The sequence below is a fragment of the Leiobunum rupestre genome, chromosome 8 (assembly GCF_980474605.1).
Source record: "Leiobunum rupestre chromosome 8, qqLeiRupe1.1.hap1, whole genome shotgun sequence".
In the NCBI taxonomy this organism is placed as follows: Eukaryota; Metazoa; Arthropoda; class Arachnida; order Opiliones; family Sclerosomatidae; genus Leiobunum; species Leiobunum rupestre.
Genome location: NC_143391.1, coordinates 20971337 through 20989470, shown reverse-complemented (window position 1 = coordinate 20989470; position 18134 = coordinate 20971337). Strand labels below are relative to the sequence as shown.

Genomic DNA, 18134 nt, shown 5'->3' with positions numbered 1-18134 from the left:
GTACGCCACGATACTATTCCTTAATTATACTTTGAAAAACCATATATTGCCCTAAATGCTTTCGGATTACCCGTAATTTAAAAATAAACGATCGACTCCTATTTAGCATAACCAGCTGGGACAACTTGTTGGCTAAGTTGGTGCCGTCGGGAGGGGGGTCAAAACTGGAAAAGTTTTTCGCGGACTTTGGGTGGGCATCGATTTGGAAAAGGATGAAGGGTGGGAGAAAGATGGCCTAAACAATTCCGGAATGGAGGCGGCGGCGGCATATGGAGCTTATCGGATTTCAATTAAAGCCTTTCGCCGATGCCAACAGAGAAAACTGCGTTCGTTAAATTATGGCGTGTTTAGTTTTCCCCGATTCGAATTAGCGCGTTTTATATTTTAAGTAATTATTAATCGCCCGTCGAATTCGGAATTTAGCCAAATGAGGCCTCTTTCCGAATCCGTTTCTCGATATATTTCGCAGAAATCTATATAACTCAACGTACTTTATCATTAATAACAGCGCCAGCAACGCTGAAAGAGAAACTTCGATATATCTAGAAATTTAATTTTAATGTTTATAAGCTATACTCCGTAGAAAGAGTTCAGTTTTAATTTTTCACATTGGGTACGCTTTTACGGTAAAAATTCCGTTAGTTTTAAGTCGCCGCGTCTGTTTTTAACGGTATCAAAAGCAAATTAACTCCATTAGTTATTAAACACGTCCGTGGCACACCGTAAGTGCCAAAAAGCTTTTAATAGTTTACATTTTTAAATCATTAATGAAAAGGAGATTGTTTACCGCGGATAATTATCAAACTGTCTGCGCTAGAAAACTCCTAATTTATTCCACCCTTCTCATTCCGTTCTACTGGAATAAGAGAATCCCGGGTCCGGGGTAATCAGTGGCGGACTGTAGAAACTCTTCGCCTTAAAGAAACAGTCTAGCAATTCTTGATTATTTTCTACGAGGAATGATTGTACGAAAGGCAACGGCGCTTCCGTCATGAGCCCCTATCTCATCCATAATAGAAGTAATATTAGCAGTTGGATCGAGAGTAAAGATAAACTATCTTCGGCCATTCTCGGCCAACCGTTACTCGCGCTATAAGAAAATGCTTTACGGCCAAGAGAGCGAATGCATTCTTCAGGCCCGCAAAAGTAGGAGATGACTTTTAATACCTGCATGCTCGTAAAAGAAAAAGGGCGCAATCCGCGCTGCTATAAAGGCGGGCTTCCGAGAAGGAACACGCCGGGATAAGATGAACGAGTTTTATGGCGGATACATTCGCGTGGGGTAAGTATGGCCACGATTATTAAATAAGCGCCCTCTATATACAACAAAAGAGCAGCCCATGTTGCCTCGAAGATTTCCTTTATCGGGAAGCGAGGAAAACTGAGATAAATGGTGGGAGTTGTTGCCCCGCAATGCTTTCTATGAAAACGTCTATCTCTTCTTTTACAAAACTGAGAATTTTTTAAAAAAATAACGCGAACTTTATTGGAATGAAGGGCCTCGCCCAAAACACACTTCAAAGAAAATGTTTTCAATAGCGCCGATAATAATAAACATGGAGTGAGAAGAACGTTGATAAGTGAACGCCCTTAAATTCAATTGATTTTGAATACTATAAGTGGATTTTCTTCTTGGAAATTACAGACATATTTTTATATTCTTCCTTCTTCCTTGACTATAAATATATCGAAAGAATTACGTTAAATTTTATGCAAAATTTTTAATATTTTGGTCTTGAAATTGAATTTATGCTGACTATGGTAATACGTGCTGCGTACATTTTCGTAATTGCTTTTTTTTTTGAAAGCGAAGAGAGAAAGTTAAATAATTAAAATGCAAATTGCGCGGCTTTTGAGAAGGGAACTAGTCTAAAATAACTTTTTGTGAAGCTGACGTTACAGGCGGAATCCGCTACGGCTTATCGATCGAAATGTTGTACGGACACTGTATTGATTATTCAATAAAACACGTTATTGTCGACGGAAATTTATAGAATGTTCATCATATAAAAATGAATTATAATTATAATTATAATTATAATTATTACGCTATACAGATCTATAAATTTTAACTAGCAGTGTAGCTGAAAGAGGTGGCGCCAAGACGTTGTAGGACGATCGATAATCAAATGTAAAGCTACTTTGTCGCGTGTCATACTCGGTCTTATCATAAAATACATTATGAAATGTATTCCAGGACCCTTCTAATTCGCAAAATGTTAAATAGACATTTTCAAAATGTAAGGTTTCTCGAGAAAATTAGAACTCCGATAAAACTAGCACTCCACAAAATGGGAGGTCCAATTCAACTACTCGATGTTAAGTAATAGGAAATTGACTGTTATAATTTCCGCCTCGAAGACCTCTAAACGATTTCGAGTTAATTTGATTAGGATCGGCAAAACGCCTATAAAAACATCGTGGGAACTGATGGAAAATTCACTTTCGCAGCCGAGCTGAAACGAGGTACAACCGTGAAAACAACCAAGTTTGAAAGAATGGCATCTTTATTCAGTTTTGCTATTCTGGCCTCAACAGTCGCCCTAATCTTCTCGCAGTCCGCCAACGAAGAAAATCAAATTCACGTGATTGAAACCCCCACTGACGATTCTTCCAGATCCAGATCGGTAAAATGAGCTGCGGGATTAAAACTAACTAGCCTTTTCAGTTAGTCCGCTAAGCAAACGGTTTGCCATTTTAAAAGAAAAAATTAAAAAGGTTTGCTTAGAGGACGAGAATCGGCCACTTAGGGAGGTTTTCGCATTGGCTGCTAGGTGGTTCCGTGTTAACTGAAAAGGCTAATTGCAAATGGACAAATCAACGTTCCTTTCTTTACGTAGGAGAACGTTTTCCGTCACATGTTGCCTTCCCTGCCCAACAGGAACCCGGCGAGACCTCGTGCCCGGGACATCGAGGCGTTGCGACAGTCCTTTGAAAATGGAGAATGGGGACAAGCTGGCTCAACTTCAGTCTCCGGCGAGACCAACTGCGTCGTAGAAGTTCAGTTGGTGAGAATAAACCGCCATTGGTTGGGGGAATGGTTTTTTCTTTTACACGTCCCTTTAGTCTTAACATCTTTACAGACGCAAAAAATCCCCGGCCGTTGCACTCGATTGGGTGGAAGAATTCCAGCCTGCCAAGCACAAGACATCGTAACATTGGACTACGCCACTTGCAGCAACTAAGGACCAATGGCAGTTGAATCCGCTTTGATTTTCTAAAACAAAATTTGCCGGCGTACACACTAACAGCGTTTACGTTTAAGCGATTGTATTTATTCACTTGGCACTTACATTTCTGTTGGCTTCGCGATATGTTTACGGATTACTGTAAATAAAGCTTTTAAAATCTCATATTTGCCTCTGCTAAATTAATATATATTTTCGTTTCGTCATATCCTTTTTGTGATATGCCCCTACACTAAGGCTCCGTTTAAAATATAGGTGGACGTAATTGATTAATAAGCCGACCACTGAGCTATTTTTCATGATCTATTTAGAGTTCCGTTTTACGAAACCCTGCTGGAAAATAAATTTCGCCGCCCCCGTTATATAGAACCTTGTTGCGAACGGGTGATATTAGCCCGCGCTGTTAGGCAGGTCCATTACTCATCGTTATTGAAGATATCCACGTTACTGAGAGAAAGCCACATATTTTTAAACCTCTTTTTTCTCCGCATTCGCGACCTAAATATATCGCTATACGTCCTCTTCCGGTGGTGAGTACTGCTGTGCTAAGAGTTGTAGACCAATATCTTACCTTAAAAGTAGATCCTATTTTAGTAAAACATTAATTTAACTTGAAAAGGTGCTTCCGGGGTTGCTTAAAATCGATTTGTAAAATGAAAGGTAGGCAATTCGCGACCGAAACGAGACTAGGTGGCACTGCGAAGCCAACGCTGATCCCACGTAACGCCTCTACTATGCAGCTATTGCCAATTAGATAAAACCAAGAATGGATTTATTTATACCTAGGGAGAATGTCTATGTCGAGACGTTTTTTAGCCTTTCTCTCAATCCACCCCTTGGTCCCCCCAGTACGCTCCTCCGCTTAAAATAAAACGAATAGTCCCGGGCTACGTTCAGCAGCAGTCAACGGAAAAAAAACCCGATGGATTTGATATTTTCCACCGATGAGCTTTTTCGTCATAATGACGTCGTAAGTTGCTGAACGCTTTTATTCAGTCATCGGTGTTTTTAAAATGGCGTAGCTTTTATAATAGTTTTACGTCAGTAATGACGTCAGTCATCGGAAAAACCGACTCTTCCAGCCGATGACTTCGGTGAGTAACCGATGACTATCGTGACGTCAAAACCGGAAACGCGACAAAGCGTACAGTAGGAAACCGAGGTCACCGATTACTAATCGGTGAGTCCGATGAGCTCTGCTGAACGTACCCCCGGTATTTCATTGGCTGCTTAAAATTTACGTCACCTATCGCGATGGTAATCAAACGCCGGTGACGTTTTGTCTTTCCCCCGCGCGAGACGGGGGAAAGGCGTTCAACGTGCCCGGCGATTGTCGCAACATAATCATTCTTCCTAAATACATTCTTGATAAAACAAAATCCCAAATTCCCGAAGCTGGGCATCATAATTGCTCTGTTTTACCCAATGAGGTAGAATAAATAGAGATCCAAATCCGCCTTCCAGGCATTGAGTTGGGAATATTAATCTAGAGGTCCAATCAAAACGTCGGATTTCAGTATTTCGCGAAACAAGTTTTTAAAAAATAGGAATACTGCCGTCTGCTCCCAAATGACGAGAAAACTTTATCATTCTACCGGTGGCGCCGTCTATCTCTCAATGGTTCGTTCAAATAAGACGCGTTTTCCGGCAAAAATATTTTTTTTTTCACGGGTCATATGATAACGTTTTCTCGTCATTTTAGAGGAGACGGCACATTCGTAATTTTCAAAAACTTGTTTCGCGGGGAGCAGATTTGATTGGATCTCTAGATTAATATTCCCAACTCAATGCTTCCAGGACCTACCGTTTCGCGGGACAGTATTTGTTGAGTCAGAGAGTTAGGCCTAGTAAATGAACTTAATCAAACCGTGTTGGTGCCATCTATCGTGTTATTGGAGAACTAGACCTTAATATATTTTAGAAAAGCGTCTGCTTATAGAAACAGATGGCGCCAACACGATTGGATAAAGTTGAAACTTAAGCCTAGTTCTTCTACTCAGATTTGTTTGGATCTCTATTTATTCTACCTCATTGGTTTTACCATGGAGGAAAAACAAAAGTGTAAAATTATAATAAAATGCAAAGTATTAACCTTTTAAAGCTTCTATTTCATGCATCAAACTCGTTATTTCGTACCATAAAAAGTCTACTGGCCGCCAAACGCTAATAGATGCTTAAATAAAAAATCTTCAAAGAAATCGCCAAGAAGAAATATTTCCGTGAGCCATGACCTGCAAGTTACTGTTTGTATAGTGCTTGTTGAAATAATTGAAACTATTCACCTGTACGGTATGCAGCAAGTGTTTCCTTTTAACCAGGTAGTTTTTATGACATATTGAGGCTTTGCAAAAACACAACGTTCTGTTTACAGGTGAAAAGTTTCCTTTATTGACTGCTGTTTTGACGAGTTTGCCTCAGTTTCGGTTGTATGAGAAGCTACAAACAATTAGTGTCATGAATGTATTCATCTCTACCACGAATATAGATCAAGTCCACGACGGACGCCTGTCTGATGATTGGCTTAAGTGATTACGTATGGTTTTTAGTAATATTAATAAAGTATGTGTCCCAAATAATAAAATATGTATAAATAATAGCGAAATCAAAGAAGTAAGCAAAGTTAAATACCTGGGCTTAATTATAAAAAAGACTGTGTTGGATCGCTCATATTAATAAGCTAGCTAAAACCGTGTCATACAACAATTATATTAAATATTTAAGAAAAATCGTGTTAACTTAAAGGAGAACTGTCACCACCCTAAAATTGGTTAAAAACCATTTAAATGGATAGAGGACGTCCAAAAATGGTTATACAAAAAATTTCATGTTAATATTGACAGTTTTTGATTTGTTATAAGCAACCAAATTTCGTGTTTTATCCCCCCCCCCCCCGACTTGAGAATCTCATAGCCGTTTGGTTGAACCTACCCGCAGCGCCATCTCGTGAACGAAATATTTTTTCCCCGGTTTTATCGTTTTTCGGTCGGAACTGTCGTCTGCTACGATATTCTCCTTGGCTTTTGAACCTAGTTATATTGGTAGATTGTAGTTAATCGTGTTTTTAATAGGCCTCAAATTTTTGCCGCTTCATTCTTTTGGCGCTGCACGTAGGTTCAACCGCGATTTCTGAAATTTTTGGAGCCGTTTGATGTAGGTTGCGGAAAAAGTAGCGTAACTTTTTATATACTTTTCCAATAACTATAAAATTTCAGGGACATAATTATTAATATATTTTCTATCTTTCTTTAAAAAAACCTCGTAAATTTTGGTTTTGGTGACAGTTCTCCTTTAACTAAAAATATTGGCAATCTGTTGTACTACGCGTTGATTTATTCTCGAATATCCTTTTGTATCACCATATTAGGAAATACTACGTTAACAAATATCAACATAATATATCGGTTGCAAATGATAATAATTAGAATAATAGATAATAAGCCTTTCTTAAGCCTACGTCAAATCTTTTAAATGTATTTGATTTGCGCTCCTAAATTTTTATATAAAAATCGCTAACTTTATATACATTTAATGTTTTTGAAATCCAAATATCTAAAAATAACCAACTACATAACACCAGGAAAAAATATATACTGATAGGTGAAAACTTAAGAACTGAAAAAAAGGGAACGTCAACGTTTTGTAAAGGAATTAATCTATATAACGAAATGTCCCCGATTTATATTAAAAATATATCGCACTTTAAGTTTGAAGCGAAAAAAATTATTATGTCGCGTTAAAGCAATACATAAAAATTATTAATTAGCTCACCCATTACCGACTATAATTCTAAATTGTCTTCTCTTATTTTTTTTCTAATATAAATTCATAATGGTCCCTTTGGTGTTGGTCCATTTGATCGAAAAATATGTGATCGACAGTCGATCATTATACGTTGCAATTGATCGAAATTCCATTTGATCGAATCCCATTTGTCATTTGTTTCATAAGATCGAACCTTCAAATGATCGAATATTATTTGATCGAATTCAAAAGTATTTATAGTACCACTTGGTATGTTTTTATTTTACCGAATGTCAATATGAAGTGCAGAAGGAATAATGATGGAATAATTCATTGCTTAAGTGCAGAAGGAATAATGATGGAATAATTCATTGCTTTAACTGTATTAAGCCACAAAGATGAAGAGATTTTTACTTTATACACTATATGATGGAATTTTGTATGACATCGACGATAACGGCCCGTTGTTTTTGATATATATAAATAGGGTCAGGTTAGGTTAGGTTAGGTTGATGTACGCGCGCCGTAGGCGCGTATGCACCGTTAACTTTTCAATTTACTCCCAAAAACTAGTAGTTTTACCCTACAGTAGCTTTCGATCAAATTTCGTTCGATCAAATGCCATTCGATCAAAAGGAAATTCGATCAAATGGGACCCGTTCGATCATTTGGGAATCGATCAAATAGACTCAAACCGTTCCTTTAACTTAAATGTATTATAATCGTTGATACCAAAGGCCTACAAGTCATCCATAATGACCGTAATGGCATATAAAAAACAATATTAAATAAACGATATTCATGGTTAAAATGGATACATTGACCTAGAGTCGTTTAGGTAGTCGCCTCGCTATAGCGCGGGGAAAAGTTAGTTAACCTATTTTATACAGAGGGGAGAAAGGGGTAGTTTTCTAAGTCCGTCGGTTACGAGAGGAGAGGAGAGCGACTCTCTGGAAGTTTGCGGCGAGTCGTGATCCCGCACAGCGACCGTTTTCTACGTGGATTAATAATCTAATAGCATCCAGATGAGATCCGATTCCCCCGAGAGAGGTTCACGGTACAGAAAAGAAACGTGTCGTTTCAAACCAATTAGTCTTAATCCGTCGAAGCAACACGTAGCCCCATTCGGAACTGCGGTGTTTTCCAATTCCAACTAATTAAAATAAACATTTCATTTAGTTATTTCGACCTTTTTCGGTTTATGTAATACTGACCCAAATTTTTATAACTATGACACTTTAATCAATTATGACACAATGACATACGCGTTTCCATTTTGTCAACACGAATGCCGCTTGCATGTTGATCATTATAGTTTTATACAGTAATCCATACCTCTATTTTGAATGCTTATCCTGGCGTATGGCGTATGGTAAGATCACTCTGACGGCTTTGGCCCCGCCTACGAGAGAGAAAATCCCCTCTACGCGCGCTCCCCTCTCACGTAGTTGTTAACATAGTGACGTCAAAAAACCGTCAGCCACATCGAGACGAAACTCTGTCGCGATAAGCTTTCCAAGTAGAGGTACGGATTCCTGTTTTATATTATATACGTATGTAATGTTGTATATAGGCAAAATAAGGGGTCGTACGTTTGCAGTATGATCGTAGAACTGAGCTGTGTCGGTGACCCGCGAGTGGTTATGCGAACGGTACCGTAGCTAAGCGTATATTATTAAAGGTGCCCGTTCTTGTAAAAAATACCGCGGGAGGAGAAATAATCCTGGGATTAATTACGGGGAATATCGAGGTTGGCGCGACGATAAAGCCTTCTCGAAGGCGATGTGTCTCCTCCCTTAAATAGAAGGCGGCCGAGAAACTTTGAAAATACTCTCGAAAAAGCCACCGTTAAGATGAGACGCGGCGTTTTTCTCGCGGTAACGATCAGTTTCATCTTTACCCCATCAAGAACTCGCCTTTCTGTCCATGGATCGGACAGTGACCAATCTCCCTTTGAACCGTCGGTCAACTTACTTTATCGTTTACTGGGGGCCATGAGCTCCGCTCTCAATTTTACGGAGCATCAAATAGAAGGTACCAATCTGGACGGAGTTATCGGATCTAGAATGGCTTCAGGTGCGATGTTTCAAATTTAAATCGACATCCGCCTTTTTAGAATTTCTTCTAAGTGATATTTAGCTGAATTTATCGTTAATTAAGATCAACTTGAGCTGCTCGTTCAAAGGTACGAAGCGCGACTGCGGGGAAAATCCGTGGTCCATCCGTTGCTGTTGATTTTAAAAGATCTCCAAAAGAGATACCATAACGTCGCCGCGGCTGCCGAAAAATACGTTAAAGAAACGGATCCTGTTTACTATAAATGTACGTTTTCGAATTAAACCAACAAATATATCTCTCGGTTAACAGCGTCATTATTTTAAGTAATGGGTAAGGCGGTCGAGGATGGAGCGTGGAAATTTAACTATCCGGTGAGGACCCTATCGCCCAGTACCAAACATTCCAAAGAAGCGTATCCAGCGAGAGTCGGAGTCGAATTGTACGAAAAAGTTACTGACAAATGCAATAGCTTTTGGCTTGGTTCTTCGTAAGTCAGAAATTACAATATTTTCGGGTAATTTTCACAAAAGGTTTTCGCCAATTTAACAAACGCCAGAAATACCTCGAAAACGCAATGCGAAACGGACCTTGACTGCTGGATATTCATGACTTCAGAATTGTTTGTTGGCTATGCCCTAACTCATCAACAGTTTTATTTGGAGCTGGGAGAAATGGTTACTATTAAACGGAGTGATGCGCGCAACCACGCGGCTTAAATTTAATATTAAGGCTTTCTGTTATAGGCGGGATGTTACAGCGTCATGTCGGATTTATCGAAGCGTTACAATAACGCGACCATCGATGAGCTTCAAAATTCTTTTTGTTCGAAGATTTTCAAAGAAGCGTCCGACATTGAGCTGAACGGATTCGTAGACAAGGACCAGGATCTCTTTCTTGAACAAAGTAATTTTACGTTTTATTCTTTCAGTAAAGACTTCATTAAATAAAATTTATCGTATTTCGACAGTTGCTTTATGCGGTATCGTTGGGTATCGGGAATTCTTTCAAACCGAATGGGTTGAAGCTATGCTAAGATGGCAAAGCGACAGCGGCTGCTTTACCAGAACCGAGTTCTTGATCGCCTCAGGTACGTACGACATAATGTCACCGTGTTTATAATTTTTATTACGTATGATCTAATTTTAAATGAATATAAAGCGTTCTAATTGCTTAAATTGAAATAGCGCCAAAGGCCAAGTCCAAACGAAGTGACGTGCCTCTTGTTGGTAATTGAGAAATTCCCACGGTCTTCACGCAAAATAATACAAATGCTCTTGTAATTATAGATGGTTGTTCGGCACACAAAACCAGCGTTGCAATTGGAGCATTTGCAGTTTCAATTCGATTCCTTGTGGAAGGATACATGGATGGTGTGACATTTTATTAAATACAAAGTCTAAAATTGTGGATTTTTTTTCTTATTTTTCATATCGGTCTCCGTTAATAGAAATGATATGGCACTATTCTTAACAGAGCTGACCCGTGACTTCTACCCTCCCCCGGGTTCTACAAATACTTGTCCGTAAAATTATAGTGAATAAATATTAATATGATATGGCATATTTTACTTTGATGTTATGTTTTGTTTTTTTTCCTGAAAGTGCAATATTCATAAGATAACCATTAAACCCAAACCCATTCCCAAAACTTAAATGGGAATAGCTAAGCTTTTCCAGATATCGTCTTATTTGAGTTTTAACATACGAACATAAAAAACACAAATTATTTACTATCAATAACCTAGGTACAACAGAGCCACTTCCAGCGAAACAAGACACAAAAATAGACTTTCATAGTTAATTTAATAATAAAGGGCGCGCTACTGGTACGTGCTACTTTACGCTGCGGCCGAGTCGCTATGATTACAGATGGTATTCAAAGGACGTTAGTCGTTGCCCGTTAAAACCAAGATAATATAGACCTAGATTCGAAAACAGAGATCTTTCAGGCCTTCGAAAAATCGGGCTCCATAGGTGGCTATAGTTGGTTACCATGGTAAATATGGAGCTAATTTTTTCGGCATGAAGTGGGTAAGCGCTATTGACTACACCCGCTAAGACAGTCATTTCGAATCTAGGGTATGAGGTCTATATTCTCTTTAGCGAAAAAGACGAAATCACCTTTGATCTGAAGAGATAAAACATTAAACTAGGCGAACTAATAAAAATTAAATTTTGGAGGGGGAAATCTAATTTTTTTTAGGGGCCTAGAAATTTTGCTCCAAAGTTTATTTTCTTTTACTTTTTCGCGTAGTTTAATGTTCTATATAAGTAGCGCCTCTAGCAGTAGGCACAAGTAGGCACGTGCTTATCTTGAAAATATTTGTGCCTGCTTCGGGAGCCTCCAAATTTGGGAATAAGGGCCACCGAAATTTCCACCACGCTTGTTACGTTTGGCACCTGTTAAGAGGTAAAATATGGGACCGTGGGAAGAGGGAAAGATAAACCCGCCGTGGTCATGATGGAGAGTTTTGTATCGTGAAGATTTTGGTCGTACAGAGAGTGAAGATTTAGGTCGTAGAGAGTGAAGACAAGGCAGAGTTATAAAAAAACTGGTTTATTTACATGTTAAAGAACAACTGTACAATGTCGAGTCATCGCCAGGAGTGTGCTCGTTGGGGGAATCGTATGACTGGGGGGGGGGGTGCCTAATAAAAATCAGTGAAACCTCCGTCAGCACCCCCCCTTGAAATTTTTCCCTCAACCCCCCCCCCTGAGGTAGTTTTATTTGCAGTTAGATTGAAACTTCGGCAAATTCTGACTGCGTTGTTTGGCTTGAGTGCGACGATAATCGGTGCAGCCCATTCTGACGTTGCAACTGATTCTATAATTCCTTCAGATTGAAGTCGGTCTAGTTCGGTGTTGACTTTCTCGATATGCAAATGGTTTGGTTTGTAAAAGAGAGATTTTACGTCGCCTTGTCTATGCAGGTGAACTTGAAGTCCCTTAATTTTTCCTAAACCAGGTGAAAAGTGCTTATCGTGTCTCGTTAGGATTTCATGAATGCGAACATCGGTAGAGACGGAAGTAGTCCAATGTATACAATTTTGTCTTGGAGCAAGGTTGAAGGCTTCTATTCATTTTCGGCCGCACAAGCTTGAACAGAGATGAGAGACAAAAGTGGAAGAGACTTGCTTACGTTCTGGTAAGTTGCATTGACTATGGCACATCCCTTGATTGCAACAAGAAAACCTGTGTAAGGTAAAAGTGTCGTTGGGGCTGGTAGTAAATGTGGCAGATTGGTGCGAGCATAGTGAGCGCGCGAAGTTGGCCATGGCTGAGCCAAAGATAATTTAAACTCGTACCCTGGATTCGAAATCACTCTCTCGCTCGTTGCCGATAGCGTTTACCCACTTCCCGCTAGAACTCAGAAAAAATTTGCTCCGTGGTTTGCGCCTTACTGCAACCGATGGACCCCGATTTTTCCGAGGTCACGTGTCGGAAAAGGGTAAACGCTTCGTAACAAAACCATCAATGGGAAAGCTCTCAGTATTCGAATCTAGGGTACGAGTTTAAATTATTTTTGGCTGAGCCATATTCCTCTTCGGTCGGCAGGCCGCGTCCGCCTTTTTATAAAATTCCTTTGTGGATTAAAATTCAGGTAAGCATTAATCGTTTAACCATAAATTAGATCCATTATAGTATTAAATTTTTAGTAGTGTTAATGGTAAAGTTATATAATAGTAGTATTTTTGATTATTTTAAACCATGAATTTTATAGCCGAGGCTTACTTTTAATTTTTTAAAGGCGGTTATTTTGAATTTTGTTAATAAAGGCTTGTCAAGTTGTCATGAACTCAACATATTACAGTAATGCCCGGATTGAAATGCTCGGTTCTCGGGTGCAATAATTCCTTAATTGGCACCCGAAAGAAGAATTTGTCATACCATCGATTCCCATCTCAAATAACTAAAAGGTAAAAATGGATAACCGCTTGCGGACGTTCCCAAGACAAAATAAATGTGAAATATGCAAGGATTTGCTCAGAACATTTCTATGAAGAAGATTATCAAAGAGATATGAGAGCAGAATTGATGAACTTAAAACCAAAGAGGCTCTTAATACCCACTGCAATTTTTTTTAATTTTATATATTAAAAAAGAACAAGAAATGAAATATAGGATAAAGAAAGTGATAAAGTATTAGTAGCGTGTTATTTAAAGTTTAAATATGTACAAATTTAAAATTTATTTAAGTAACAGGAATCTATAGATTTCTGCTAATGTAAAAATTTTAAATTAAAGGTGTTATATTATAAAATTGTTAATGTAAATTTTTGTTACGAAGCATTTACCCTTTTCCGGCACGTGACCCCAGAAAAATCGGGCTCCATCGGTTGCGGTAAGGCGCAAACCATGGAGCGACTTTTTTCTGAGTTCCAGCGGGAAGTGGGTAAACGCTATCGGCAACGCGCGAGAGATTGATTTCGAATTTAGGGTACGAGTTGAAATTATCTTTGGTCACACGCGACTGCGACTAGAGGAGCTCTTGATTTTCAGACGGGGAGACAAACCGAAACGAGGAATTATAATCTCTCCTTGACGCTGCGTAGTAAGTCGTCATTTCGATTTTTTTCACGAGAAGGAAACCGTTCTCTATTTCAAGTCTCTCAGTCAGTAGTTAGTGTAATTTTTCAAAAAGCCTTTTTAAAGGCTACCACTATTTCAAACAGCCTTTTTAATGGCTATTAGAATTTACTCTTTTCAAAAAGCCTTTATCAAGGCTAATAGTATATCATACTTTTTCAAACAGCCTTTTCCAAATTCCAAGCTATTAGCTGATTTTAAAAATTAATTTGGCTTTTTATCGAACACGCCACGGGTATTTGAAGTGATTCAAATGAACACCAGAAAGGTTATATCGGGGGCGTAAAAACGCCATAAACGGAAGAGAGAAGATAGCTAATTAGTTCGTAATCAGAAAGGCGCAATGGAACGTTTTCTGCAATCGTCGGGCAAAATAAAGAACGACGAGAACCTTGATAACGAAATCATTAAAGTTCCAAATACCGTTGGTTAAAGAATTATACCAAACGACAGTCTGGCTATGGAAATCGATCGAACTGCTGGTGAGATTTCGGAAATACCAATTAATATCGAGCCTAATGTTACAGATTTAGTTAAAAACCCCAAAAGCAACTCTGACATTGAAGAGGCAGAAAACCTCAACGCCTCGTCTAATTTAACTATTAGACCGTTGAACGTTTTAAATATTAGTTTGGATAAAGATTGTTTGCCCGTTTAATCTACGCTCACTTCCTTTCCCAAAACCTTGATTGGTGGTAAAAATCGAGGCTTTAATTCCTTTTGGTACGCCAAGTACCCAATGCGAAAGATAAAGTTTAGTGTTTTTGTTGCCGGCATTTTATCAGCGGCAGAAATACAGCTTTTATTGATGGATATATCGACTTAATCGCTAGCTGCACCAACAATCCTACAAAAAGCACTTGGACTATTTGGAATCGAAATATCGCGGCACAATAGCGTCTTGGGTTATGAACCACCATAAACTGACCGGACGTTCTTCGAAATAGAGAGGTGTTAGCTACTCACGTGTAAATTGTTTTATTATGCGCCCAACAAGATCTCGCGCTTCGGGAACATAGGTCAGGCGACAAAAATGACAAAAGAGGGAATTTCGTTGAATTTTAGAACTATTGAAAAGGAAATGTCCTGATTTAAAGAACAAATTAAGTGCGAGAGTATGCCAAATATATGCATAAAACTATTCAAAACGAGCTAATTAATATTAGTGCTAGTTTAGCTAGGAAAACCATTGTCCAAGACGTTAATGCAGGTGTAGAGCATTTAAGTGTTTGCGTTCGGTATGCTAGAAAGGAAATAGGCGTCGTAGAGAGATTTTTGAGGTACACATGCAGATTTGCATAAGTTTGATTCTAAAAACATCAGCTTAGCTATTATAAACCATCTAACGCAAAGCGGTTTATTAATTGGAAATTGTGTTGCACAAACGTACGATGGGGCTAGTGTAATGAGCGGACACATATCAGGTGTTAGAGTTAGAATAGAAGCGGCAGTAGGTGGTAATTGTCCTGTCCATACGTGCACTAAATCTAGTTTTGGTTAATTGCTGCTCTAATAGTGGCAGTGAGGGAATTGCTTGGTTTAGTTCAAGCAATCTATAATTTCCAAAGCAATTCGTTTATTAGAAGCGAATGTTTTGAGGAATCCCAGAAAGAGCTGGGCTATGACGTCGTCCTTAAAATGACTCAAAGCTGCGAGACAAGAAGGTGGAGCAAAAAGAAGGGAATTCATTATTTTAGGAAAAGTTTCAGTTCTGTTGTTCTAGCATTAGAAAATTTGGTTGAGAAAGGTAAACGTGAGGATATATTTCTCAATTACAGAATTTTAACAACTTAATTTTTATTGTTGCGTTAGATCAAAGATAATTTAAACTCGTACCCTAGATTCGAAATCACTCTCTCGCTCGTTGCCGATAGCGTTTACCCACTTCCCGCGGGAACTCAAAAAAAATTCGCTCCGTGGTTTGTGCCTTAGCCATAGATATAAGAAATGTATATAAAGGTCTCGATAAATTTCGGGGCGTCTAAGCCTAACATAAAATACGGAATTGACACCTAGCAGACACCGAGGACGGCACGTGACCAAGAGCGCGAGCTCTCTTAGCATTTTAGTACTAAGTGCTTGACCTTTCCGCAGGCCGTAGTCTTTAGACCAGGCTTGGAAATAAGCGGTGGTCACTGGGTCAAAGACCAGTTTATTAATTGCTCGGACCATTTTTTTAATCAAAAGCTAGGGGTTCACTGGTCCAGTGTCCAGTTTATTAATTCAAAATTATCTACCGTATTAACCAACTGGTCTATGTGACCACTTAAATAATTCAAGAGTTGGGAGTCACTGGCCAAATAGACCAGTTTAGAAATAAACCTTATTTCCAAGCCTGCTTTAGACACCATCTGTTGGTGACTTTTAGTATAATTTTTAAGCCGGAAACAATGGCTCTCGCGACGATAGCACGAGCTTTCGTACCGATAGAAATTACGCGTTTCTGCTAGCTGTCACCTCCGTATTCACTCCCTTTGAAATATTTTATCTAGACCTTTATATACGTTTCCTTTTCCTTTATCTATGGCCTTACCGCAACCGATGGAGCCCGATTTTTCTGAGGTCACGTGCCGGAAAAGGGTAAACGCTTCGTAACAAAACCGTCAATGGGAAAGCTCTCAGTATTCGAATCTAGGGTACGAGTTTAAATTATTATTATTATTATTATTTAAGTTTTAGGTGTTACAAATTCGCTACTGTTCTATATTATCTGTAGTCAAAGTGAAGCCAAAATTTAAAAATTCCGTACAAAACAACAGCTTAATATTTTTTAACGCGGCTTTCGCTCTAAAATAAAATTTTTCGTCATCTATACACTCGTACCTTTTCTTTAAAGCTGGCGATTCTCCGATTTCTGGTATTCACTCCTGAAATACCGTAACTTTACTGCGTTATTGTTGGTCTTATTTCTTGCCCGCATCGATGAGTTTGATTTTATGACGTCACTTTTAGGAAAGCGTAAATTCGGTTAGGCCTTTTCAGTTTCTCGCTGGTAGCTCACGGTAGCTGCTTCTTGTTGCCTTTGTTTCGAAGGCATAGTCTTTTCGTTTTAAGTATTTTAGGTGTTGGTCGTGAATTGTAATTCTATCAAAAGAGTAAAAGTTTTCCACAAGTCAGTTCGCTAACGTTTGTGTAAATATGACGGATAAAATAGATATGTCGTTAGATGATATCATAAAAGCGAATCGTGGACAATTTCGGCTTAGGGGTCGGGGAGGTCAAAGAGGAGGTGGACGTGGTGGTCAAAGAGGTCGGGGAAGACCCTTACGAGGGGTTTCAAATAAAAGAGGAGGTGGTGGTCGCGGCACTCGTCAAAGATCCTTGCCTTTTAGATCCGCAAGAGTAAGTATTTCTTAGAGAATCGTCCTGTGTAGTATGAAGCATCTGTTATTACCTATTGGCCAAAGCTGCATCTTTCTAAACTAAGTTATCATAGATTTGCTTATAGTAAGGATCTACCAAGCTTTCTCTAGTAAACGTGGTTCACACTCTTAAATCGAATAAAAACCTGACATTTCGCTAATTGGCTTGGTATGTCTGAGTATGAACCAGGCTTTATGCTTAAGAGTTAATAAACATTTGTGTAAAAATTAAATTATTTATCTACATTGTAATGACGTAATTTTTATTTTTAGCCGAAAGAGCTTCCAGACAGATGGCAACATGACCTTTTTGATGGAGGAGTTGGAAGGAGAATAGCCGGGGGAGGTCTTACCACTGCTGGTGCTGGACCAGCTAAACTATTGGTTTCAAATTTAGATTTTGGAGTCTCTGATGCTGATATTAAAGTATGCTCTTTGCATTGTTGCCGTCTATAATTTCTGGTTAGGACATCTTATTCATATAACTTTTTATAGGAATTGTTTGCTGAATTTGGCACCCTTCGCAAAGCCGCGATTCACTATGATAAATCTGGTCGATCACAAGGAACTGCCGATGTTGTCTTTGAAAGAAAGGCTGATGCTGTAAAAGCAATGAAACAGTACAATGGAATTCCACTTGATAGTATGGGTTTTAATATTTTATTTCAGCTTGTATATTTTTGTTTGCAAATATTGAGTTGTTATTTCATATTTCAGGTAGGCCAATGAATATACAGCTAGTGCCATCTGGTTCCCAACAAAGAATTATGAGCCCACGCGGTTCAAGAAGTGGTGGTTTCTTTGGAAGGTAATACTGGAGTTCAAAGTTTTAATTTTAGTTCTGATGTTTGTTCGTTTTTGGAACAGTGCAAGAGGAGGAGGTCGAGGCCGTGGCAGCGGCAGAGGTGGGAGAGCCAAGAAATTAACCACTACCGCTGAGGAATTAGATGCAGAGTTAGATGCCTATGCTAACAAGATGACTTGAGTTCTAAATATTCTTTTGGCCATTTTTGAATATTATTTTACAATAGAACAACAAATGTTCATATTCATCATATGATGAAATATCATATTTCTACTTGTTTTCACAAACTCATCAAAGCCTACAATCATTTAAAAATAAAAGGTTTTTATTGTATCATAAAGTGTGTTAATTATTTATTGAACAAAACAAGAACCCTTATTTTTAGTACAAATTT

At 38.6% G+C, this 18134-nt stretch overlaps 3 protein-coding genes across 4 annotated transcripts; all 3 read left to right on the top strand.

Moving 5' to 3' along the window:
- Nucleotides 1-2457: 2457 nt before the first annotated feature.
- Nucleotides 2458-3318, top strand: LOC149932717 (uncharacterized). The gene is made up of 3 exons (XM_090156726.1): nucleotides 2458-2627; nucleotides 2841-3008; nucleotides 3084-3318. Exons 1-3 carry the CDS (start codon nucleotides 2499-2501, stop codon nucleotides 3183-3185), a joined length of 399 nt encoding a protein of 132 aa, XP_090012852.1. The 5' UTR covers nucleotides 2458-2498; the 3' UTR covers nucleotides 3186-3318.
- A 5464-nt stretch (nucleotides 3319-8782) lies between these two features.
- LOC149932716 (UPF0764 protein C16orf89 homolog) lies at nucleotides 8783-10458 on the top strand. The gene is made up of 8 exons (XM_090157168.1): nucleotides 8783-9005; nucleotides 9090-9251; nucleotides 9312-9474; nucleotides 9544-9661; nucleotides 9731-9890; nucleotides 9955-10074; nucleotides 10172-10213; nucleotides 10274-10458. The coding sequence occupies exons 1-8, from the start codon at nucleotides 8783-8785 to the stop codon at nucleotides 10372-10374; spliced, it is 1089 nt and encodes a 362-aa protein (XP_090013294.1). The 3' UTR covers nucleotides 10375-10458.
- A 6055-nt stretch (nucleotides 10459-16513) lies between these two features.
- LOC149932715 (THO complex subunit 4-like) lies at nucleotides 16514-18073 on the top strand. Of its 2 annotated transcripts, none has more exons than XM_090155802.1 (5): nucleotides 16514-16915; nucleotides 17209-17361; nucleotides 17431-17578; nucleotides 17653-17754; nucleotides 17811-17918. In XM_090155802.1, exons 1-4 carry the CDS (start codon nucleotides 16712-16714, stop codon nucleotides 17745-17747), a joined length of 600 nt encoding a protein of 199 aa, XP_090011928.1. In that variant the 5' UTR covers nucleotides 16514-16711; the 3' UTR covers nucleotides 17748-17754; nucleotides 17811-17918. The 2 variants fall into 2 exon arrangements, with proteins under 2 accessions (XP_090011928.1, XP_090011927.1); XM_090155801.1 differs by having other exon boundaries at nucleotides 16521-16915; nucleotides 17653-17743; nucleotides 17803-18073.
- The last annotated feature ends 61 nt before the right edge of the window (nucleotides 18074-18134 follow it).